Source organism: Daphnia pulicaria, chromosome 2 (genome assembly GCF_021234035.1).
Source record: "Daphnia pulicaria isolate SC F1-1A chromosome 2, SC_F0-13Bv2, whole genome shotgun sequence".
Classification (NCBI taxonomy): Eukaryota; Metazoa; Arthropoda; class Branchiopoda; order Diplostraca; family Daphniidae; genus Daphnia; species Daphnia pulicaria.
In genome coordinates this window covers 1,448,816-1,471,762 of record NC_060914.1, presented here as the reverse complement: position 1 = coordinate 1,471,762, position 22,947 = coordinate 1,448,816, and the positions used below count along the sequence as shown (strand labels likewise).

Below are 22,947 nucleotides of genomic sequence, written 5' to 3'. Positions count from 1 at the left end.
TCTTTTAAAATAGGTTGAAAAGATAATAAGCTGTTGAACCCGAAAAGTCAAAAGTCATATCCAGCTGTGTTTAGGGATTGTTGTCATCACCTGCTGATGTCTCATCGGGTTTCAGTCCTCGTCACCTACACGACAGCTGACAAGACAACTTGTAGTTGAAAAACTGAATTAATTACCGTACAGAAGAAGAGTTAATGTTTGGGGTTACGAATGTAGAAGCAGTCCCTTATTTGAATTGAAAGTGCGTTTATGATGTAGTGCCGACATTGGATTTTTAATTTTGTAATCCAAGGCCAAACACGACGAAGAAGCCATCCCTCTTTTATCGTTTCATGGATAGGGGCTCAGCAGTCTTATTGTTAGCTAGACCAGCAAAAGAAGTGTGGTATACAGCTTACTCTTAAAGTAAATATTTTGAAATTGTATTTATATTATTGTTATTATTCATTTTAGCAGTGATACATTATGGATACAAAACATACTAGCTATTTTTTTTTCGTTACAGATATCATTGCAATGTGCAATTAATCAACCTATGCACAACATTGACTATACCGAACCAATACTGTGTGCATTAAAATCATTCTTGAAAGCATTTCAAGTCAGTGAGCACTGACTGCACTTATTATTCAAGCAATGTAACCTCGTTTTGCCTAGTTATTGAAATTTTTGCAAATTTAAACCTTTAAACTGTTTAGATGGAAGAGGGAATGATGCAAGTTGCAGCTGATGAGGATTTCGAGAAGCTTTGGCAAATGGTCGCAGATAACTCTTGGAAGCTAGAATATCAGCATGAAGACATTAATGTATGGAGCAAACATTCAAGCAGCACAGATTTAAAAATGATAAAAGTAAATTCACTCTTACAAACCCCTAAAATCTAAAATTTAACCTATAAATTTTTTTTCTAGGTGAAAACAACTTTTACTGATGTTGATATGTGGCTTTTATTTGACCTCCTCATGGATGGGGAGTATCGTTCACTCTGGGATACTGCTATGGTTGAGTCTTATACTTTGGGTTTCTTAAATCCCAACAATGATGTTGGTTATTATGCCAGTGAGTATTTTTGAAGGTTGGGGAAAGTTCTCTATTCAAAGCCTAATAACGGTTTGGTCGATATATGTAGTGTCGTGCCCGCCGCCGATTCAGAACCGCGATTTCGTCCTTCAACGTTCGTGGTTAGCCACTCCCAAGAAAATTTCTATCCTAAATCATTCCATTACGCACAAAGACCTTCCCCCCAAAAAATATTTCGTCAGAGGAATATCCTACATAACAGGTTTCTTTTTCACAAATTCTTTTTCACAGCAATACTTAACCGCAAAGTTGTTCTGCATAGGCTACGTAATTGAACCTTTACCGGGGAAATCCAAGGGCCTGACACTCGCATATGTGTCTGCAACTGATCCCAGAGGAGCAATTCCCACTTGGGCCGTCAATAAAGGCACTCAATATTTTGCACCAAAGGTAATAGAAATAAAAATTTATTGAAATCAGAAAGTTAATAACTGTGAAGTTGTTTCCTGGAATCTACTATAGATGATGAAAACGTTGCACAAAGCATGTCGGGGATATTTAGAATGGAAACAGCTACATAGTCCGGGTTTTAAGCCATGGCTGTATCCTGAACAGATGGACTATCCAAAACTACTAGTCGACCAAGTAATGTGAAATTTAAATGCTTTGTCCTATTTAACGCCTGTTTAACTTTCGTGATTTTAAAATATGTAGAACACCACTGTAAATGGTGCTAACAAGATTATGTTGAACGACAAAGGGAACAATCGAGACAGCAAAGAAATGGCGTCAATTTAAGTTAAGCATTTCCCAATATCGCGCACAAGTATGCTAGTTTTAATTTAATTTTGGTCCTATCTCAAAGTTCCGTATTTGCATGCATTGATTAATTTTATATGCAAAGAGCAGCAATTGTGAACTACATTTTAATATAACAGCCCACAGTTATATTGATGATGCAAAACTAATCAAGTAACAACTGCATTCCAAATATTTCTAAAAGAATGTAGATGAGGGGAAAATACTTGCAACAAATAGACATTTGAATTTGGGAAAAGTTTTGAATCATAGAAAATGAATGAAAAAAGTATGGAAATAATTGTAGAGGAAAATTCTACAATTACATTTTAAGCCACAGGAGACTTTACAGAAGCCTTTTGAATCGTGTTAATTTTGTCGCCGAGACTGAGAGCCATTCCTTGACTCTTGGCACGAATTCGAATGTGTCCTGTAACTGGTGCGTCGGGTTTACCGAATGGTTTCTCTAAACTGAGATTAGCTAACGCATCTTCTCCAAAAACTGAACGAGCATACAAGTTGGCTGCCATGAATCCACAATCACCAGCTAGTGCCTTCTCTGGAGTCAGACACTTCATATTTGTCGATCTACACAAAGAAATTAATTTATACTAGGAATTTAGAAGGACAAAAGAAATGATCCCACTTACTTGAGCAGATGTTGCAAATAAAGATTTAGATCGTTGATATTAGTATTGACGGTGACTTTGTTCTCCCATTCGAAATCAGCCCACATCTGTCGGAATTCAGCATCAGTGCAGCTGGCAGGCATGATATAGTCCATGATATCAATGTGAATGTCATTCAGTACCACGACGTTACGGTCCGATGTCGAGCCAGTCACATCATAGACTATATTTCCAAAGATAATACCATTCTCCGTGGATGCCACCTTTAATTAATGGATAAATACAGGCATGAAAAACAATTAGTAATAATTCATTTAGTAATAATTAAAAAGAGCATACCTTAACGCTGGCCTTAATGTTGGCGAAATCGTGCGGAGCCAAAATGATAGCCGAAGGCTTTTCTACCAGTTTCAGATCACCGAGAGTTGCCAATTCCAACGTGCAGTTTTGAAGAGTGTCGGCCGTTTGATTGACAATCAAAACATCAAGTACGATGTCGTATTGGTTCACGTTTACGTACGCTTCGGCGTATACAGGATCAGAGAAACCAGTCAACTGCGTCACCTTGTTCAGTTTTGAGACGCTCAGATCTAATCCAGTTCGCTGAGCGGATCCTACCAAAGCTTGCGACAAACTTGATTCAAATACGTCTTCGAGGCCACCAAGTTCATTGCGTGAAAGCAGTTGCTTGAAAGAGACCAAGTCGTCGGCTTGGATTGATCGGCTGTTCTTTTCCAAGTTCTTTTGGGCAGCAGCTTCTTCCTCAGCTTTGGCAGCTAACATAAGTGAAATGGATCTACGGCAGGCATCGGTAAATACTTCTACTAAAATCGGTGATCGATCCGAGAGCACCTATGTCGAAAAAGAAAATTGTAATGGGGGTTCACTAATTTTTTACCATTGATAGCTTACCTTAAGGCAAAGCCCCAATCTTTCAGCATCGTCATTGCTAATTGGTTTCTGAGGCAGTCCCGAACGACCCAAATGAAGGATCGCTGCAATCACTAGCATGGCTTCGGCACAAAACTGGTTTTGCGTTTGCGGGTTCGACACTTGTTGAACAAAACGTAAGGCCAGCTTTGTCATAGTTGTAGCCATTGATGCACCAATGAAGAAATCGCCTTCCATCAGATATCTACAAAGAAATTTAATTATGCAATACTATGCTAAATGGAACGACATCAACAGAATTGACATACTTTCGAAGAGGAGGCCTTTCTTCTTTTTTGGCGGTTGTTACGGCAGCACTGAAGATAGACTGCGTAGCGTATGTACCATCTGCAGTTACCAAGCGGGCGCTAGAAGCAACAGGATTAGTAACGCTCCCAGTTCCCTGTGCTAAAGGATTTTCCGGATCGGTCTGCTCTCCTGCTGCTTTTCGGATTTCGTCATCCACGATTGGAATTTCGCCAAGCGATTGTCGCACTTTGGACATAACTGAACGAATGTCATCAGCCGAAGTGGCGTATTCGCCCAAGATCCAAATTGCTGCACGGTGCACCTTGACGGATCTGTGAAAAAAAACAAAAAACAAAAAACATCTAATGTAGAATTGCTGCCAGTAAAAACGAAATGGAGTTATATTTAAACTTACTTGATGGAAAGAAAGGCTTCTAAAAGTTTTTCGATGATTAATGGACGAAGTCCTTCGAACTTCTGAATCGCTTCGCGAACAAAGACCAAAACATCGGCGGCTGCTAGCTCGTTGGTGTCGGAAAGGAATTCAGTCAGTACAGGGATGACGGTCGCAGAAATGTCAGGAAACTTGATGCAACACGAGTGAAGAGTGCGCACCAAAAGTTGCCGATACTTTCCCGTATCTTCATGCTCAGTTGTGTTGTGCGTCTTTGTTACTTCCTACAAGATAATTCATCAATAGAAAATTATTCATATCGATTTACCATTTCACCGGAATTCTTACCTTTTTCAAAACGAGCACGATATCTTCTATGTTTCGCGAAGACACTAAATCAAGTATAAGGGATAGCGTCTTCTTTCGTACTTCCAAATCTGGAGTAGCCAATACCCGCAAGATGTCCATCACCAATTCCTGAAATGAATTGCGTAATTAATATTTTGTAACATGTGAATGATTAAATTCAAGATACCTGCAAGACACGTTCTTGATTCGGCTGCTCTTTCAAGGCGATCAAACGATCCAGCACAATCAACTTCACATTATTGTCGCTTTCCTTTAAGATAATTTCGATGTAGCAACTAGCAGCAGCTGCTCAAGAAGAAGAGAAAAAATATTAAGTTGGAAACCCAAATTTAATATTAAGGGAATATGAATAATACCTTTAATAGCCGACGGTGCGGACGATAAGGTTACTAGAGTGCCAGCAGCTTCGTAGCGAACGGCCGGACTGGTGGCATTCAAGAGACTGTAGATACAACGAATGAAACGCGATCGCTCACTAGGATTGGCGTGACACACTTTGTAGATAAGTTCAACGATGACCAATTGCAGAATATCACCGAAGGAGTGAACCTAACAGATTTTTTTTCTTTAAGTTTGCTTGAAAATTGGAAACCTTAAAATAGTTCTATTACTTGATCGATGCAAGAGGTAAGATAGGAGAGCGCCCTTTCTTGGTCAGCGTGAATCAACATCATGAATGCATTACGTTTACAGGACATGTCCTGTTCACGTTCTAGAAAATTGGCAATCAATTCTGGCCCGTCAGGAATGAGGAAATCGAAATTGCGGTAAATTGTGTAAATTGCCAAAACAGCATTGCGCCGAACGTAAGAATGTCGGTGCTCCAAACACGACCTGATCGATGGCATCAACGGTTCTAAGATTTCAGGTTCCTACAAAGTAAATTACAAAAGGTTAGCTTATCAATAAATTAAGGTATAAAAGAAATTGGCTAACCTTAAGCTTGCAAAGAAAACGTAATGTTGATCCTCTAATAAATTCATTTGGATGTTGCAAATCTCTTCTGTAAGCATCACAGACGAGAATCATTTCATGCAAGAGTTTTCCATCTGCTGAAGTCTTTGGAATGATTTCCCAGAATATCAACAGAAGTTTCTTGACATTATGATCCTGAAGTGGCAGCACAAATTTGACCACAGCCATGAGGATTCCTGGAATCTTTTCTCCATTTAAAATTATGTAAATGGCCTTTTTTAAAGCATCAATCTTGGCTTTGATATCTCCAATTTCCAACTCTTTTCGCAGCTGATCTGGAGGTGGATAGTCAGAATCTGGAGTACTGATGAGGGTATAACAAGGTTGCTCAGTCACAGACATCTGTAAAAACAAAACAATACATGAATCGTGAAAACTTGGACCGGTTTACGCTCGATGAAATGTTATTGTGACAGCGACCCGCAACCCATTCGAAATCTATAACGATGGTATTTGTTGAACACTGAATAACGATTCCAAAATGTCGGATGACTTGCCTTGATTTCTTTGTATTACAACGGCTTGTTGTGTTTTCTGTGTGAGCCGTAACTATATGAAACGAGAGAAATTCACGAAACCTTTGACGTTGCAGAATGTCAGAAAATACCCACGTCAGTCGGTAAGCGACAGATCTTAATTCGTAAAATTGACAACCACGCAGCCATGTTGCCATTATGAGTTTTAATTTTGACGTTGTTTTTTTTGTTATTTTTATTCAAAATAGATATTCAGTGATTCAGTCCCAGCTTGTGTTTAATTCCAGATTTTCCAGGCATCTCTCTCTCTGTACCATCAAAACAAGAGTTTTTGTGGGTTTCCGGTGTATAAATAATGTGACTACTGCCTAGTCATCGTCACTCATGTTTCTGAACCCACTGTGAACTTCTTCAACACGTTTGAAGACCAGCACCAGTCACGTCTCCATCTTTGGCAATGGTCAGTTCAGTTTGTTTTTCAATGTTTCGAGGTATTTTGATGGGAGTTAGTTAGAATTTTTCGTCCATTTAATCGGCAAAGCCTTTAAGAAACGATATAATTTGTTCTTAGTTATTTGATAATAGAAATGTTCGGTCGGAATAGAATGTGCACATGGCCACAATCTCCATACCTTCACTGCTTCACAATATGCAGATTGCAGATTTATTGTCTTGCCATTAATCACAGAAAACTAGAATTGGAAACGATTAGCATCCGAAGGTACTGGCCGTTATATCTCTATTTCGTAGTTACCAGCTTTAATACGCTTAATATGGTCGTTACTTCGTTGGTTCGCTCGGCTCACTGTAGCCTATAGCTAATCGATATTAAATATTTATGTTTTATGTTATTAGCATCAAATGTAATTACGTTTGTTCAGAATCCTTTTCATTTATTATTTATTTTCATCGTTTTAAACTAACTGAGGCATTGAGCAAAAGGAATCATGGAAAATTCCGCGACTATCATTGTTGCGTCTACGATGATCTTTCCTTAATTTTTTTTTTTTTTTTTGTGTTGGTAGGCCTTCCATCTAAAAAAAAAGTTCAAGTATTCAAGTAAAATATCTTTAAATTTTTAAAACGTTTTATAATGTAAACATGTTATATTTTCAACGGAAAAGAAATTATCTTATATTTTAAAAAAAGCGTGTGGGTAGAATGAGGCCATCCTCACGATAGATAAACATCACGCTTTCCCGTAAGAGGGAAACTAGGGTCTTCTTCTTTTGACGCCACCGGCAATCGGAAAGACATTTGATTTTTTCCTTACAGGCACCACAGAGCATGATGTTACAGCTAGCTATAAAGAAAGACAACTGCTGTTAGTCAACAGACGGCTCCAAGTCATCGGCCAGTATACAAGACTTTTTGATTTTCGAGTTCATTTTTAATTGGGGTGTCGTCATTCGCTGTTGAGAGTTCATCATGCGATTGTTCCTTCTATGTTTAGTTTTTTTGTTTGTAACGCCTGTTTTGTCACATTTCAGTGAAGGTAAGGAATTCACTGAAAAGTCCGTTAATGTCGTAATTTTACCCTTCAAATAACCTTACTCGGAAACTCTCACGCTAAGTTTTCTGATAACTGTTATTGTATTGCTATCGCTTGCAAGTGCCTTGCCCCTTACATTAAAGGGCGTTAACTGAAAATAATTTCAGTTAAAAACACTTTAGTTGAGTTTTTAACTGTAAATTTAACTTAAGTTTGTTCATCAAGCAACAAACAAATTTCATTTCATTTTTCTAATACAGAGAAAAAAGACGAGAGTTTGGAGGGCAGCCTGACAATCGAAACATCCGTGATCAATGCAAAGAACGAAACGAAATTGTTACTTCCGGATCTTCAAGTAGAATCAGCCGACGTCAATGTCGAAGAAATTTCATCAGCTACAAGTGTTGAGAGAAGGCAAAGCAGGAAAAAGAAACGTCGAAATAATAAGCGACGTCAAAATCGTATTAATCAACTGAGGAAGAAAGGTAATTTTTAAAAGCCCCAATTTTATTTAGTGATATTGTACATATTTCTGAATCACTAGGTAAAAAACCCAATGGACGCAAACGCCGCCCACAGAATGACAAGAAAGGATACGGAAAGAATAAACGACCCATTTTTAAACCAATTCAATACTTGGCTCGTTCGTCTAGTACAGATCAATTGAACAAAGCTCTGGATGAAATGCTCGAGAGTTTGTCTCTAAATTTAGCCAACGAAAATTCATCAACGTTTTCACTAAAATTGAAGTGAGTTTATTATAATTTTCTAAAAACTTTCTAGACATTTACTCATTACATTGTATTGTTCTCGTCATTAGCAACTTTCGCGAGGACATGAAAATATCTCCTTGGGCTTTCCTTGCAATAAATGAAACGCAAACAACCGAAGTGGAAAGGAAAATTCGTACAGAAAGAGCCGCTGGGGATCCCGGAACGGAAGCAGTTGAAAGCGATGCAACTGAAAGTGACGAAGACGTCGATGATGATGAGACGAATGTGGAAGGGGAAGCGGCAATTGAAATCGCAACCGAAAGTATTGCTGAAGAGTCTTCCACTGTTTCGGAAGAAAAAGAGATCATAGCAACTGAAGAAGAGAATGACGACGACGATGATTATGAAACAGCCACAGAAATTTCCCTTAATTTAAAACAACCACATAAAACTAATGCAACCCAGTTTTATCGGACCCAAAAGCCATCTCCTGTTGTGCTCGACGACGGCACTATCGAGTACAATCTTCAGCTGCTCAATGAAAACGACATTAAGCAAAGAAAACTGGAATTCAATGAGGATATTTCATCAGAAAAATTTCAGTAATATCTAACTTAAATACGTAGCAATGAAATTACAGCTTTCATTTTAATTTGCTTTTTCGTTTACAGAGATGACACTGGCCGCCCGGTCAAGAAACTGGAGGGTAAACGAGGTTCATCTCGACGCAATTCACGCAGACCAAGTGCTACTGTGGAAGGCATTGATCAGATTAAAAGGAAGGGCGATGTTTTGATTGGAGTGAGAGAAAATTCTACCACACACAATGTCGATGCTACATTAATAATCGGCCCACTCCATTTTTTTATGGATGCAAAACCAGGATTCCCTCCACAATCTCGCGTATCGTTGCCTCCGCTTTCCGCTAGACTTCGAATGACGGTTAGCAACAACTTGTTCGATTCAAATGAATTTTTTAATCCAAATTTTTGGATATTTTTTAGGAAGTTGGAGGGAAACTGGTAGGAGTGCGATTTAAGCCTACGAAAATTCGACCTGACGAAGCATTAGTCACGTTTAAATTATGCCAAGATGGTAAAATTCCCACTAATTTGGAGACGGCACGCATTGTAACTTATTTGAGTCAAGAGATGACTAAAGTTTGGAACTCTGGAAATTTGCTCCGTCGTCTCAAACGCCAATTTAAGCAATTATTCATAAATGAAACAGTTGGCAATAATAAAAGAGAACATTCAAAATCTCAAGATGCCAGAATGCTTGTCGAAACATTGGCTCTTTCTGCATTTGGAGCAGCTATAAAAGACGACCCCAAATAAGTCTTTATCTGTTTTTGAATATTTATCCCCAAGTTATTGATTTACATTATGAGTTCATGTAATTAATTTCGTTATATGGTAAAATGGTATATTAACAGCGAATTTAAATAAATTGCTGACAGTATTTCTCAAATTTTAATTCAGTATAGGCTAATCGACTCTAAAAAGTATCGCTAGATGGCGAATATAGGCATTTAGCAGACCACAAATTCACGATTCCACGCTCAACACGTTAACGTTTTGTCGTTTTCCCGCCAAACACGCTCAGTTTCACTTCCCCAGGTTTTTTGGAACAGTCTTTAGAAATTACTTGTTTTATTTCGTCGTTTAGAGTTTACAAGTAAAATTTATTGTATACCTATTAGCGTATTTTAAATATTTGAAAATTCAAAATGGACGATGAAGTAATGGAAGCCCTTGATTCGGGAACGTCTTCCGAGTCAGAGTCTAACACTCCAGATTCACCACTAAAAGACATCAAATCTCCTGTTGCTAACAATAGCTCAGGTTCACTTTGCTTGAATGATCATGAAGCATTGAAAGCAAAATCTCCTTTGAGTTTGCAGAACAATATTTCAAATCCAAAAAACGAACCAGCTTCATTGGTAACAGTAGATGACAACTCAAATTCAAGTGATGTTCCTCTCATCAAATTTGTGGCTTCCGCAAAGACAAATGAAACTGAGGTAAAAGAAAAGACTGTTGCTCGCAGTAGCAGCAAGAAGAAAATGCTGAAAGTCATAGTTGAATCTGATTCTTCATCTAATAGTTTTACTGATCAAGATGAGAAGCAAAATAGCAAACCAGTTTCATTGTCAAAAGTGGATGATGACTCTAATTCGAGTGATGTCCCACTAATTAAATTTTTAGGTTCCCCTAAGAAAAAGGAAAAGAAAGAGGAAAAACAAAAGACTGTCATTAGTGGCAAGAAGAAAATATCAAAACTTGTATCCGAATCTGATTCTTCATCAGCTAACAGTTCTGACACTGTGGCTCTTGATAATGCTTCTGGTTTTAATATTGATATTCAAAAGAGTGAAATACCCAAGAGCAGTACCAAGAAAGCATCTAAGAAGACTGAAACTAGTAAGAAAATTGATCTTAAAAGAAAAAGAAGCGGCGAATCTGACTGTGAAGAAAAAGCTAATTCTAAAATCAAAAGAAAACTAGATATGTCATCTGATAGTGACTCTGATGAAATTGTTAAAGAGAAAAGTGCTACACCATTCCCAGCTTCAAAGAAGAGGAAACCTACCCCTACAACCGGTAAAAAGAATAAAGCAGATTCTACAATGACCAAGAAGAAATCAGCTCCTGCTAGCAGTAAGAAGAATGAATCTGTTCAGAATGAGAGTGTTGTGTCACCAACAAAAAGCGAGTCCAGCGTTGACCAAAAGAACCAAACTCCAAACTCTAAGCTTTCTGATCCTAAAAAGACCAAAAAGTTGGATACACGTGACATATTGGAAACACTTGATGATGACTCCAACGGAACTAGTGCTAGCAGCTCTTCAGAAGATGTAGAAATGGAGGAACCTCAAAAAACGGAAGAAAACACAGAGGCAAAATCAAGTTCCGACAGTGATGAGGATTCGGATGCAGTCACAACTTCTTTCAAGGGCAAAAAGAAAATTCTACAGCAAGAAAAATCAAGCAGTTCGGAAAACTCTGAAAGCGACAGTGACGATGATTTAACAGCAAAGAAAGTCACCAAAAAGGCAAAAGGAAGGTCCGGTTCAGCTTCTAAGAAATCCGACACCAAAGAAAGCAGCTCTTCCTCCAGCGATGAAGAATCAGAAAATGTTTCTCCGAAGAAGAAAAAAGCCGCATCGAAGGATGTCCCCGAAAAAGCCAAAGGAAAATCCGGTTCGGCTTCTAAGCAATCTGAATCCTCATCAAGCAGCTCTTCATCCAGTGAGGAAGAATCTGAAAATGTTTCTCCGAAGAAGAAAAAAGCCGCATCGAAGGATGTCCCCGAAAAAGCCAAAGGAAAATCCGGTTCGGCTTCTAAGCAATCTGAATCCTCATCAAGCAGCTCTTCATCCAGTGAGGAAGAATCTGAAAATGTTTCTCCGAAGAAGAAAAAAGCCGCATCGAAGGATGTCACCAAAAAAGCCAAAGGAAAATCCGGTTCGGCTTCTAAGCAATCTGACATCAAAGAAAGCAGCTCTTCCTCTAGTGATGAAGAATCAGAAAATGTTTCTCCGAAGAAGAAAAAAGCCGCATTAAAAGGAGAAAAAACTGCTAAAAAGGAATCTAAAAAGGACGAAAAGGTTAAACCTGGAGGAAAGATAGCGAGGCTTCAACGCTATCTAAAAGAAGCAGGTCAGTAGCAAATCACAAATAAAAATAATTGATTGATTAATCTAGAATTCCAATTTGAAATGTGACTTATAGGCATTCGAGTTCAAAGGTACGAGACATTATGGCAGGGATGCAAATCCGATAAGGCGCGAGCACAAAAGCTGTTAGAGTTGCTTTACGAACGTGGATTGAAGGGGAATCCATCGCTTTCTAAATGCCAAAAACTCAAGCGGAAATTTGAAAGAGCAAAGGAAATTTCCGAGTTGAACACAAGCAACATCATCGCTTCTAATGGTACTAGTGTCTTTGACTAAACTATCAAGTGTTACATTTTTCTAATGCCTTTTTTCCAACATTTCAAAATTAAAGGGAGATCTCGCCGTTCCGCAACCAACGCTTTTGCATCCCGCCGCAGTCCTTCCCCACAGAGTGCCAAGAAACAAGAAGCATCGCCAAAGTCGTCTCCAGCATTCAAGAAAATGTTTGGCCGATTAAGAAACATTATCGACAGTGAGGGGGATTCCGATTAAAATTTCCGTAACGTATTCCAATTCAATATGCTCCATATCCTAGTTGTATTCGGAACACTAGATCGATGTTATCTTACTGGCCGAGGATTTTTAAATCTCCTGCCATTACCTCACACGTGACTGTGTTGTCTTGTTGTGCGGCCAATTATGTCCAAATAATCAGAAACAAATGTTTAACCTTGTACGTCATAGAAACTTTTTGTTAATCACAAAATTTTAATGATTTTAGTTTTAGAATAAAACGGATTTAGTAACTCGGAAGTAGCATTGAAAGAATCATTTTTTTAAATTAACTTCGTGATTTATTGCACTGTTAAACATATATTTTGAACTAGTATAGTTTATTACTAGAAAAAGACAAAATACCCGGAATTTTTACCCGTAGTTACTAATAATTATTGGCCGCGTAATCGTATATTTTGGTTTCAGTTTCTTCTGTTCACATATCAAATAGCACGTCCTCGTTATCTAGTTTTGACAGTTGTGTGGAGGGAAAGGGAAATGAGCAATTTTGACCCTTGAAAAAGTAAAACGTAGTTTTATTTAGATTCAGTGGATGTAACAATTTCCATTCCTACAGTAAACAGAGTTTGTAATTAAAATACTGACTAGCAAGGAGTAGACAAATGGTGGCTTTTTTGGGCGAGTTTGAGCACGAATCAATAAAAATGTATCCGAAAATTTATCGCATTTCTTGTATGGAACCAGCCAACCAGGCTTGGGGAACGTGAATAACGGCGCAGTTACACCGATAAGCTGCTTTAGACGACGCGACAGGGGAAACTATCAGGTTTTTGAATTTCACGATCGGTCAGACTCAGACATTGGATGAGGAAATTGCCTTTACTTCTTCCTTGTGTCACGTATCACCCCCTAGTGGCACAGTGGGTACAATAAAGGAAGGTTTTCTCTTTTCGAATCAATTTAAAAACTAAGCACCGAACTGTAAATGTTGTAATTGAATTTTCTCTACGTTATAATAGTTTATTAAATGTAGTGTTGTTAGCCTGTTACACATTTTCTAATTGTTTTTTTAAGATTAGGAATTGAGGGATAGCATGTAAATTTTGAAATTTCTGACTACCGGTAATATATGCCTCGCGTTATTTGCGGTTATTTGTGCGTTTACATAATAATACAGCAACCTTGAGAACCACTATCTCTCGTCCTGGATACTCTAGGCGGGAGAGGAGTATTGTGATGGTTAATACTGGAAGGTGGATGCATTACCGCTTCTCGAAGTCTCGCTTGCAAACTAAGATTTTGGCTCTCAAGTGTCCGGATTGTCTCTATCTTTTGCTGCATCATCGATTTCATCGTTCGTATATCTTGTTGCAACTTATAAATAAGCTGATTATTAGATGCATTTATTTGGTTTTCGGAAGACGATTGAGTTTGCAAGCTATTCACTTTCAATTGCAAACTGACATTCTGATCTTTAAGTATCTGGATTGTTCCTTTGTGGGACTCGATAACAGCTTTTAAAGCTCGTGTCTCCTGCTGGAGCTGATTTAACTGTTGACTATTAGATGCGTTATTATTTGTGTTAAGGTTCCTAGTGTTTCCATTGCGGTCCTTTAGGGCATTCAAATAAAGCTGTTTCACTTGAGCATTTTCTTCCATAAGAATACGTATAGTTTCTTCATGTTGTCGAATTTGTTCTCTCGCCTGTTGAGTCTTTAAATGATCATTATCGTTCTGCTTTTTATTTGAATGCTGATTAGCAAGAACATGCACAATTTTTAACTTTGGGTCTAAAGGTTGGCGTCTTTGAGTGTTCCATCCGGGACCTCTAACTGCGTTCAACTGTAATGGGCAAATGGTAAGCTAATTTGTAAATGTATTTAAATAAAAATAGGGCGTTATTTCTTACATGATACCAAGCATGTGGATTGTGAATAACTGTACAGTTATAACTATAAGCTGATTTAGATGATGAATAATTTGTCTTGGAATAAATTAGCTTTTGAATTTCCCGGTCAGCCAAACATTGAATAAGGAAACTGTGCGTGCTCTGTCTCAGCTGGAAAAGCGACGACATTTGTTCTTTCTCTACGTCAATGTCACAGATTTCGGCTGTGTTAAATTCCTCATTTGACAAAACCATTGTAATGAAATTGTATTAGCATTGAATGGCGAACTACTACGCACTAAACTGTAGGATTCCGTGTTATTATTGTCTAGAAAAAAGCATTATACTCTATGCCTTGCTAATCTTGCGTTCTTGCCATAAGATAAGAGATGGTGATAAGACGACAGAAATGATAAGAACATTAAAAGCTTATAAAGGTTATATTGACAATTAGTGATTGCTCAACGAAAGTAACGATTGCAAAATTCTTGGAATTCCCAGTTTAATTTTTAGTTTTGTGTTTTTTTTCTTTACTTTTACTTTTTTTCGTGATTTTTTTAATTGTTTAGAATGTAAACTAAATGAAAATTGTTTTCCTTATTCCGATTAAACGTCCAGGATTTTTTCGACCAGACATATCGCAAATCTGTTGATCACAGAATGTTCGTTAGGTTTTTAATACATTGAGTGCTTTTTCATTCCCACCTTGTACTATGCTTTGATAAAAAATCGTTAATGTAATAACCCGGCCGCTGTCTGTTCCTATCGATCGTCGCCTTTTTTTCCTCTCTCTTTCGGGTATTTATCTAAACCTGATTCCATTGCATTGTTCAACTTGATAATAATGGATATTTTTTAAAAATAATACCTCGCCGCATGCTTCATGCAGGCCCAATGCCCAAACATAAATTTAAAAGGATAATCTTGGCCGTATTTTTATTTCGAAACCCGAAATACTCCGGTTGGGAAATTACCATCGTTTAAACCTTATCTCGATTATTTTTTATTTTATAGTTATACCACCTACTTTTGAGTATAAGTAATGTACCTCTCTATATCAGTGCGTTACCGTTTTTTGATCTTCGTTTCCTAGAATGTGGTTTTGTGACTTTATCCTGCCATGCGTGGAGCCTTATTTTAGCTGAGAAAACCAGCAACAAGCAAAAGCCTTTTTTTTCCCCTTTGTGAAGCTCCGCCCCCAGGTTTTGCTATGACTACAAAGCTTTGAAAAGAGTAAGCCTGCAGGCAAATGGTTGACAGCAGAGAAACGACTTTGAAGTAGCTGGAATCAGCTGTTTTATTAAATATGTACATTTTACTGAAAGTGAACAAATTTAACTAAATGTTTAAGAAATCGAGCTTAACTACTTAATTCGTACGGAAATTATTTGCATCCTGCTACTTTTTTCTGGTGGCCTGCCAGAATCAATAAGACTGCTACAGTCTAAAGTCCTTCCCGTTGTCTCGTATATACCTATAGTTGTTTCCCATTTGCCGTCAGGGAGTGTTCCTTTTTTCTCCTTTGATCATCGCTAACGTAAACAATACAGTGAAACATGAATGAAATGGATGGAAGCGGGTTACTCCCAGAGATGGAGAACATCATTTGTCAGTTGGAAAGGGGCACTGTCGTTACCAAGTTTTTCCAGAAGAAACATCCTGACAGAAGGATTCTGTCTGTCAAAAGAGAAACTCGTCAAGTTGTGTGGTGCAAGCCAATGAGTAAAAGAAATGTCTACGAAGGAGCTGGTAAGACTTTTGTTTCATCGTGTATATAGGCTATACAATCCTGTCAAGTTAAAAACTTGAGTGTATCAGTGTGTTGCATGTTTTAAAAGAATTGCTAACAAACTTGTTCATTTTACTGTCGTAACTGCTATAGATGTGCCTATATAACTCAAAACTATTTTGTCTTTAAAACAATCAGTTGATTTAAGAGAAGTCAAGGAAGTAAGACCCGGTAGAAATTCGAGAGATTTTGAGCGGTGGCCAGACGATGCCAGAAAATTTGATGAAAATCGATGCTATGTTGTTTTTTACGGTCAGGATTTCTGTCTCAAGACTCTTTCCATCGGAGGTAAAAACACTCGTAGCATATTTTGTTATTCTTGATCCAACTCTGCTTTCAATCCCTTATTATGAATATAGCTCTCTCCAGACCCGAGTGTGACCTATGGGTAAGAGGACTACGGTTCTTGTCCCGTGACACCCTCACGTCCTCGTATCCTTTACAAATGGAACGCTGGCTTTGGAAGGAATTCTGTAACATGACAACTGACAGGACTACTGTGACGTTGAAAGATGTCAAAGCGTTCCTGCCGCAAGTAAACTGCCAAATGACCAAACCGCGGCTAAAGGAAGCTTTTCACGAGGTGGATTGTCGAAGATTGGGTGAACTATCATTCGACGAATTCGCTTCCCTCTACCACATCCTCATCTACGATGAAAACGTACAAAATGCCTTTCTACCGGTGATCAAGTCGTCTTTTGAACAACACTGAGTTATGCCTCGCAGATGTACCAGTCTTTCTTCCACAAGTATTCATCGGATGGCAGCATACTATCTTTGGAAGATTTCCAAAGATTTGTGGCGGAGCAAGGCGACGCACCAATGGAAGCCGATGTAACGACGGCCTTCATGAGAGATTTTGTACGCGATCTCCGACGCAACGTCGAGCCCGCCTATTTCACTCCAAAAGAGGTTAGACAAATGAAATGTGTATTTAATGAGAATGCAACACTGTCGATTTCACGTGTATCGCTATTTTTCGTTGTCAGTTCACCAGTTACCTCTTTTCGCATCATAATGAACTTTGGGATTCTCAGCACAACGCCGTTAATCAGGATATGACTCAACCACTGTCTAGTTACTGGATTGCTTCTTCCCACAATACGTAAATAAGGCTTACGTCATTTTACTGTCCTTATAAAACTGCTGTATTAAAAATCTATTTCAATTGTTACACCCGAAAGGTATTTGACCGGCGACCAATTTTCTAGTATATCAAGTGTCGAGGCTTATGCCCGTTGCCTTAATCAAGGTTGCCGATGTATCGAGCTTGACTGTTGGGATGGACCAGACGGGATGCCTTTTATTTACCACGGTCACACTATTACCAGCAAAATTCGCTTTCTAGATGTTGTTAAAACAATCAAAGAGCATGCCTTTACCAATTCTACTTACCCAGTCATTTTGTCAATCGAAGACCACTGCTCACTACCGCAACAAAGAAAGATGGCTAAAATTTTTGAAGAAATTTTCGGTTCGATGCTACTTACGATACCCATTGAAAAGAACGAAATAGCTATGCCCTCACCCGATGCACTACGGCGAAAAATTATTCTTAAGCACAAAAAACTACCAGAAGGAGCCACTTCTGTTTCACTGGACGAATCTATGACTAATGGGACCCGCCTCGATGATAGTAGTAGTAAGTTACACGTCACAAAATCTTTTGTCAAATAATTATTAAAATTCTCAATTCTCTCGTTAGTTAAAGATTTGGATCTTTCAAATTCGGAAAAGAACGGCATATTGTTTCTGGAAGATAAATTGGATCGACAATGGGTTTCTCATTTTTTCGTCCTGAGTGATGTCAAAATGTACTACACTGAAGTTCACCCGGAAGAGACCGAGCCGGAAGAAGCAGATGATGATGTCTCAAACAGTTCCCAAGAGTCGCTTCGAGAAGTAATTGCCTTATCTTCTTTTATTGGTTATACATTAATTTAAAATGCTTGCGTTACAGGGTGTTCCAGAAGACGAACTACATTTCGGCGAGGACTGGTTTCATGGTCGACTTGCTGGTGGTCGACCCAGGGCGGAAGAACTGTTGCAGCAACATGGACCTTCTTTAGGGGACGGTGCTTTTCTTGTTCGGAAAAGTGGAAACTTTGTAGGGGATTTCTCCCTCTCATTCTGGTAACATCCTCTATTGTTGGTTCAAAAGCTATGTTAATTACCATGAAAACTTTTGAAATATTCAAGGCGTCAGAATAAGGTCTACCATTGCCATATACGTAGTCGACAAGACTGGGGAAGAACGAAATACTACCTTATTGAATCTAACTGCTACGATAGTTTGTATAGTTTAATTGTTCATTACAAAACTCATCCGCTAAGAAGCCCGGTAGGTTATTAATTAATTTTAATATTAATGGTCACTTGTTTAACAGTACATTTGGATCTGGTTTTCTACAGGGTTTCAGTATCGTTTTAAACAAACCAGTTCCTCAACCTTGCACTCATGAAAGTAAGGACTGGTATCATCCGACAACCGTACGCGCAAAAGCCGAAGAATTACTTCGTTGGATTCCAAGAGACGGGGTAAAAAAAGACATTTCCTGTTTAGATACACTATCGTCTACCTATTTAAATTGTCTTTTGAGTTGTCCATTTATTTATTCCGTACTTTTTAACCAGGCATTTCTTGTCAGACCCAGCGAGCGAGAGTTGAACACATTTTCAATTTCATTCAGGTAAAAATAGTTGCTGTCTTCATATCTACTATTAAATCAATATCTAATTTGCGTAAATCACATATGTTTTCGTACAGGGCCGAAGGGAAAATCAAACATTGTCGGATAAAACAAGAGGGCCGTCTTTACATTATTGGGACAGCTCAATTCGAGAGTCTCATTGACTTGGTTAGCTACTATGAAAAGAATCCTCTTTATCGAAAAGTGCGCCTTCGCTATCCAGTGACAGAGGAGATTGTTCGTCAACGTGGAGTGGTGAGTCAATTAAAAATTTGTCTTTCGTGTATTTCAAGTAATGTTTACAAGTGTCGCCCGTTAATTTATTCTTTAAGAATGCTTACCCGTATAGTTTTGTACGTCAACTACCGGGTCAGTTAAATATTTTTTTATTTTTTTTGGCAAATGTCTTTGTAATCAAATAGTTTATTTATTGATTGGTACGGGTATTTTGCTTACTATGGCTCTAAACCCGTTCTCAGCATCAGCCGTGTAATTTACTTTGCGTATTGTCCCGTCGGCTTCCAACATCATATAGTAACCCGTTACGACGCCATTCAATCGTGTTTCTTCGTGACTTTTGACATCCCCGGTTGGTAGATTGTTTACGCTGTACTCGAAGTTGTAATCTCCATCACTCTGAATCCGTAGATAGAAATTAAATTCTTTCATTTAAGCATTTGCGAGTGAAAGGCGAGGATAAACTGTTACCTTGCGTGTCAGATTAATCAAAGACGTTGGCGATGTTGTAGGAACCGCAGAAGTTGGATTAGTTATAGGTGACAGAGTTACCTGTTGAGCTACCTCAACTGCTGCAACAGTGGTTGGTTTTGGCGATGTTAAATCAACTAGTGATTCATTAGCAGTTGTAGGGGTTTCTGAAACTACTTCAGTTTGAATAGTTGTGGAAACTTCTGTTTTGTTCTCGGACAAAATAGAAGTGGCTGGTGTAGTTGCACGCTGTTTGTACAAGCCATTTGAACCCATGGGAGAGTTGAATTGGTTGTTGAAATACGGCCAAAGAGCTAATGGCAAATACGAGCCTCTAGGCGGAGGACCAGGCATAGGAAATAGCATCGGCATAGGCATCTGCATCGATGGCTTTGGTACTCCATTGAAATTCATTGGTAGTCCATCTGTTAAAAAAATTATCTGTTCGCCTGGTCTCATGTAGATAGACTAAAAAGCGGGAAAATAAGGCCATTTCAATACGATTTTTTTAAACACAAGGAAAATATTTTATACTTGTAGTCTATTAGGAATAATAACCGGTGAAAAGGGAGTGCCGAACAAAGGAAGCGTTGCTTGTGGACGGCCGTTGATCCCACTGGCAACAATGCATATTGTGAACAAAACCAACTGAAAGAATGTAACATTGTTAATCTTCGTTATAGACAAATTTAGTTTTTTTTTTAAATATTACCGATCGGTTCATTTTATTGACTGGAAGGCAAGACTGGTGATGGTTATCGTACCTGACTCGATCTTATATACTTTCCATGTAGCCCGTCTTATAGTGGTCATTACCCTTTGCCCGTGAAAATTGAGATTGAACCGGTAATTTGTTTTGAAATTTTCGGTCGTTGTCTGCTGATCGCAGCATGAATTCGAGATCACTTGGAAAAGCCGAACACTGAACTTCCGGAAACGGATGCGACTCAGTCTAGGCAATTTATAATTTGATTATTTTCACGTCGGCCGGACGAGACAAAACAAGTCATACAAATAGCATGTTTAATAAAACACATGACCTTGACAGAGTCAAACTAATAGTTAAAATCGAATTATACAATAATTATTATTGAAATAAAAAATTAAACTTTTTTTCCAGAGTCCACAAGATGGAGAAGACGCACCTAATTACATGGATTCAACCGCTTTAACAGGGGTAAAATCAAACTCTTTTTTGATTTAGTCGTCTAGCTGTGTTACTAATTCACTTTCTTGTTCAGGTGACCGTAAAAGCTCTGTACGATTACCGTAGCCAACAGGATGACGAACTTTGTTTTTGCAAACACGCCATCATTTATAACGTGAAAAAGGAAGACAACGGATGGTGGCGGGGCGATTATGGAGGACGGCGGCAACTCCTCTTCCCGGCTAATTACACACAAGAAATTGACATAACCCAAGAAATTCAAAACGAGAACGTAATCAATTCATTGGCGGAAGAAGATGAATGTTGAATTAATTATTATGATTTTTATTTTACAGTCCACAGAGGTTACACCACTCGGTAGCTTACAGAAAGGAAGCTACGATGTGGCGGGAGCTGTAATTGAGTTGGTGGCATTGCATCCCAGATCCCAATCACCACCCGATACTTCTCCAGACCTCAATCCTCGAAAAATTGCTCCCGAATGGCTGCTGCGAGTGAAGTCACCCTTGCACTCTGAGCCTATCGAATTGGGTTGTGATTCCAAAGAAGACGCTATCGATTGGTGTAACACGATCAAGTATTACTCGAATTTTCAAATTGGAATTGTAATGTTGTTAATTGAATCTTGATTTGTTTTTTAAGGAGTGTCGCACAGCGTTGTAGCGTCCGCGAAAATTTTCATCGTGAAATAGAATTAACGTGGCGAATTGCTAAAGAGCTTTCAGACATTATTGTGTACTGCCGAGCCGTAACGTTTAATCAAGAACGTATTTCGCGTGATGGGCGAAACCCGTATGAAATGTCCTCATTCCCAGAACAGAAAGCTGAAAAATTTATGCTACAAGACCCTAAATTTTTCCTTTGGTATCATCAAGTAAGTTTATATGAAGCAACAACATTTTCATTAATGGAACATTAGTATAGGTATAAATATTTTCTAGATAATGTTTAGCCGTGTCTACCCGAAAGGACAACGAATTGATTCTAGTAATTATTGCCCAGTTCCTTTTTGGAACGTTGGCTCACAGATGGCCGCTTTAAATTACCAGACTCCTGGTTCGTGATTAAGATTATCACTATTCTACATCTTGTTAATAATTCAATCTTGCCATTTTTTTTTTAAAGATAAAAGTATGCAGTTGAATGAAGCCAAATTTCTGCAAAACGGCAAGTGTGGCTATGTATTGAAGCCAAGCTTTATGTTGAAAAATACTTCGCTAGAATCTCCTTTGCAGACTGCAGAGGATCCTCTAATTGTCGTTGTTAAGGTAATTTTCTGTAGGATCAAACAATCCCCACCAGTCCACAATTCTAATGACATATTAATGACACTCAGGTCATCGCTGCCCGTCACCTGACCAAATCCAAGAGAGGGATAGTAAGTCCTTGCGTAGAGATTGAGATTATTGGCAGCCAACAAGACAACATAAACAAACACACCACAAAGATCATAAGTATTGTATAAGCCAAAAATTCTAAATTTTGTTATTTTACTGATGATCAAAATTCTTCCGCAGCTGACAATGGTTTTAATCCTGTTTGGGATGAAACTTTTCAGTTAGAAGTTGCGTCTCCCTCTCTGGCACTCCTCCGATTCGCCGTATACGATATAGGTAACATATACTTGCAAGCAATAAAATAAAACTTTTTCTAAGATTTAAAATTCATTTTTACAGATATGTTTGGTGATTCTCATCTTATTGCACAAGCCACATACCCGGTAACCTTCATCATTTTTATTTTAGCTACCTAGTTCCTAAGTATTTGATATAAACCTATATACATGTTATTTTTCCCAGCTTTTGTGTATTCGTCGGGGATTCCGAAGTGTTCCTCTAAAAAATGGCTTTAGTGAACTTCTTGAAATGGCATCACTTTTAGTTTTTCTGGATATCCACAAGAGAAAGGTAGGAAACCATAATTTGCTCACTCAGGAAAAAGTTCGACTTATATTATTTACATTGGTCATCATTGCAGGATGAAGGGAGTTCGGTGTTGTTGAAGAGGGACAGGCTTCGTGACCTAAGAAACCAAATTACCGACGCTCAGGAGCGGGGCGACGCATTGGCTGAGCAAGAGGCTCGCGCCGAATTCCAAGAAATCGAATCCCAAATTTTTGAAGATTTTAACCGTACGCGTGAAAAGTAGCAATGTTCATAAATGATTTCCATGAAGTCAATATGAAGGAAAGATGGGGTTATAATTGAGCATTCAGTCATTCATATTTTCATCAGAATGTTTTTGTGAATATTCTGATGGTTAAAATGATAAAAATTTGACTATTCAGCAAGTGCTCTATCGAATGGGTGCCTTTATATACTCAATTGATTTAAAGTGGTTTATTCATATTTATTAATGAATGCTGCTGATTTACAATCATGTTAATGATAACCCATCAGTTTGTTATAATACATTGGCAATATAAACTTTTCACCATCAATAAGCATCTTTTGCTTTGTTTGAGTGTGTGTGTGTTGAAGATTTATCCATGGCAAGTAATCTGAAGTTCCAGTAGGTGGTTTAA

The 22,947-nt window shown here is 38.3% G+C and overlaps 7 protein-coding genes across 8 annotated transcripts; 4 read left to right on the top strand and 3 right to left on the bottom strand.

Moving 5' to 3' along the window:
* Positions 1-93: 93 nt before the first annotated feature.
* On the top strand, positions 94-2,077 carry LOC124327279 (START domain-containing protein 10-like). The gene is made up of 8 exons (XM_046786273.1): positions 94-405; positions 506-638; positions 699-851; positions 912-1,059; positions 1,130-1,282; positions 1,343-1,470; positions 1,543-1,665; positions 1,735-2,077. The coding sequence occupies exons 3-8, from the start codon at positions 699-701 to the stop codon at positions 1,816-1,818; spliced, it is 789 nt and encodes a 262-aa protein (XP_046642229.1). The 5' UTR covers positions 94-405; positions 506-638; the 3' UTR covers positions 1,819-2,077.
* On the bottom strand, positions 1,931-6,001 carry LOC124327013 (coatomer subunit beta-like). Its single transcript, XM_046785796.1, has 12 exons — positions 5,862-6,001; positions 5,326-5,706; positions 5,001-5,261; positions 4,746-4,938; positions 4,556-4,674; positions 4,369-4,497; positions 4,042-4,304; positions 3,647-3,958; positions 3,360-3,582; positions 2,787-3,299; positions 2,469-2,710; positions 1,931-2,406 (listed from the first exon to the last, which is right to left on the bottom strand). The coding sequence occupies exons 2-12, from the start codon at positions 5,704-5,706 to the stop codon at positions 2,148-2,150; spliced, it is 2,895 nt and encodes a 964-aa protein (XP_046641752.1). The 5' UTR covers positions 5,862-6,001; the 3' UTR covers positions 1,931-2,147.
* A 1,104-nt stretch (positions 6,002-7,105) lies between these two features.
* LOC124327099 lies at positions 7,106-9,506 on the top strand. Its single transcript, XM_046785973.1, has 6 exons — positions 7,106-7,335; positions 7,593-7,817; positions 7,877-8,081; positions 8,153-8,647; positions 8,717-8,987; positions 9,050-9,506. Exons 1-6 carry the CDS (start codon positions 7,269-7,271, stop codon positions 9,380-9,382), a joined length of 1,596 nt encoding a protein of 531 aa, XP_046641929.1. The 5' UTR covers positions 7,106-7,268; the 3' UTR covers positions 9,383-9,506.
* Positions 9,507-9,586: 80 nt separating this feature from the next.
* Positions 9,587-12,477, top strand: LOC124327040 (dentin sialophosphoprotein-like). The gene is made up of 3 exons (XM_046785869.1): positions 9,587-11,707; positions 11,780-11,980; positions 12,056-12,477. The coding sequence occupies exons 1-3, from the start codon at positions 9,775-9,777 to the stop codon at positions 12,214-12,216; spliced, it is 2,295 nt and encodes a 764-aa protein (XP_046641825.1). The 5' UTR covers positions 9,587-9,774; the 3' UTR covers positions 12,217-12,477.
* A 712-nt stretch (positions 12,478-13,189) lies between these two features.
* LOC124327245 lies at positions 13,190-14,583 on the bottom strand. Its single transcript, XM_046786219.1, has 2 exons — positions 14,090-14,583; positions 13,190-14,022 (listed from the first exon to the last, which is right to left on the bottom strand). The coding sequence occupies exons 1-2, from the start codon at positions 14,321-14,323 to the stop codon at positions 13,342-13,344; spliced, it is 915 nt and encodes a 304-aa protein (XP_046642175.1). The 5' UTR covers positions 14,324-14,583; the 3' UTR covers positions 13,190-13,341.
* A 694-nt stretch (positions 14,584-15,277) lies between these two features.
* Positions 15,278-22,863, top strand: LOC124326988 (1-phosphatidylinositol 4,5-bisphosphate phosphodiesterase gamma-1-like). The gene is made up of 23 exons (XM_046785746.1): positions 15,278-15,817; positions 15,996-16,145; positions 16,217-16,518; positions 16,584-16,769; positions 16,847-16,962; positions 17,042-17,499; positions 17,563-17,759; positions 17,818-17,990; positions 18,057-18,198; positions 18,270-18,395; positions 18,492-18,547; positions 18,625-18,802; positions 20,376-20,432; positions 20,497-20,694; positions 20,759-21,000; positions 21,066-21,297; positions 21,365-21,479; positions 21,549-21,691; positions 21,760-21,877; positions 21,941-22,036; positions 22,100-22,143; positions 22,223-22,330; positions 22,401-22,863. The coding sequence occupies exons 1-23, from the start codon at positions 15,625-15,627 to the stop codon at positions 22,569-22,571; spliced, it is 3,801 nt and encodes a 1,266-aa protein (XP_046641702.1). The 5' UTR covers positions 15,278-15,624; the 3' UTR covers positions 22,572-22,863.
* LOC124327275 lies at positions 18,812-20,062 on the bottom strand. Of its 2 annotated transcripts, none has more exons than XM_046786269.1 (4): positions 19,968-20,062; positions 19,790-19,903; positions 19,337-19,723; positions 18,812-19,183 (listed from the first exon to the last, which is right to left on the bottom strand). In XM_046786269.1, exons 1-4 carry the CDS (start codon positions 19,977-19,979, stop codon positions 18,971-18,973), a joined length of 726 nt encoding a protein of 241 aa, XP_046642225.1. In that variant the 5' UTR covers positions 19,980-20,062; the 3' UTR covers positions 18,812-18,970. The 2 variants fall into 2 exon arrangements, with proteins under 2 accessions (XP_046642225.1, XP_046642224.1); XM_046786268.1 differs by having other exon boundaries at positions 19,256-19,723; positions 19,968-20,061.
* Positions 22,864-22,947: the final 84 nt, after the last annotated feature.

Excerpts from the sequence above, each read along its gene's own strand:
- LOC124327013 (XM_046785796.1), bottom strand. The coding sequence starts at position 5,706 with ATGTCTGTGACTGAGCAACCTTGTTATACCCTCATCAGTACTCCAGAT. Across the intron at positions 5,262-5,325 it reads GTTTTCTTTGCAAGCTTAAG|GAACCTGAAATCTTAGAACC; the intron begins GTTAGCCAATTT and ends TTTACTTTGTAG. Across the intron at positions 3,583-3,646 it reads GAAAGGCCTCCTCTTCGAAA|ATATCTGATGGAAGGCGATT; the intron begins GTATGTCAATTC and ends ATTTCTTTGTAG.
- LOC124327245 (XM_046786219.1), bottom strand. The coding sequence starts at position 14,323 with ATGGTTTTGTCAAATGAGGAATTTAACACAGCCGAAATCTGTGACATT. Across the intron at positions 14,023-14,089 it reads ATCCACATGCTTGGTATCAT|TTGAACGCAGTTAGAGGTCC; the intron begins GTAAGAAATAAC and ends TGCCCATTACAG.
- LOC124327099 (XM_046785973.1), top strand. The coding sequence starts at position 7,269 with ATGCGATTGTTCCTTCTATGTTTAGTTTTTTTGTTTGTAACGCCTGTT. Across the intron at positions 7,336-7,592 it reads TTTGTCACATTTCAGTGAAG|AGAAAAAAGACGAGAGTTTG; the intron begins GTAAGGAATTCA and ends TTTCTAATACAG. Across the intron at positions 8,648-8,716 it reads ATTTCATCAGAAAAATTTCA|AGATGACACTGGCCGCCCGG; the intron begins GTAATATCTAAC and ends TTTCGTTTACAG.
- LOC124327040 (XM_046785869.1), top strand. The coding sequence starts at position 9,775 with ATGGACGATGAAGTAATGGAAGCCCTTGATTCGGGAACGTCTTCCGAG. Across the intron at positions 11,708-11,779 it reads ACGCTATCTAAAAGAAGCAG|GCATTCGAGTTCAAAGGTAC; the intron begins GTCAGTAGCAAA and ends TGTGACTTATAG. Across the intron at positions 11,981-12,055 it reads CAACATCATCGCTTCTAATG|GGAGATCTCGCCGTTCCGCA; the intron begins GTACTAGTGTCT and ends TCAAAATTAAAG.
- LOC124327275 (XM_046786268.1), bottom strand. Across the intron at positions 19,724-19,789 it reads TTATTCCTAATAGACTACAA|TCTATCTACATGAGACCAGG; the intron begins GTATAAAATATT and ends CCCGCTTTTTAG. Across the intron at positions 19,184-19,255 it reads TGATTAATCTGACACGCAAG|AGTGATGGAGATTACAACTT; the intron begins GTAACAGTTTAT and ends CTACGGATTCAG.
- LOC124326988 (XM_046785746.1), top strand. The coding sequence starts at position 15,625 with ATGAATGAAATGGATGGAAGCGGGTTACTCCCAGAGATGGAGAACATC. Across the intron at positions 18,803-20,375 it reads TTGTTCGTCAACGTGGAGTG|AGTCCACAAGATGGAGAAGA; the intron begins GTGAGTCAATTA and ends CTTTTTTTCCAG. Across the intron at positions 20,695-20,758 it reads AAGAAATTCAAAACGAGAAC|TCCACAGAGGTTACACCACT; the intron begins GTAATCAATTCA and ends TTTATTTTACAG.
- LOC124327279 (XM_046786273.1), top strand. The coding sequence starts at position 699 with ATGGAAGAGGGAATGATGCAAGTTGCAGCTGATGAGGATTTCGAGAAG. Across the intron at positions 1,471-1,542 it reads CTCAATATTTTGCACCAAAG|ATGATGAAAACGTTGCACAA; the intron begins GTAATAGAAATA and ends AATCTACTATAG. Across the intron at positions 1,666-1,734 it reads CAAAACTACTAGTCGACCAA|AACACCACTGTAAATGGTGC; the intron begins GTAATGTGAAAT and ends TAAAATATGTAG.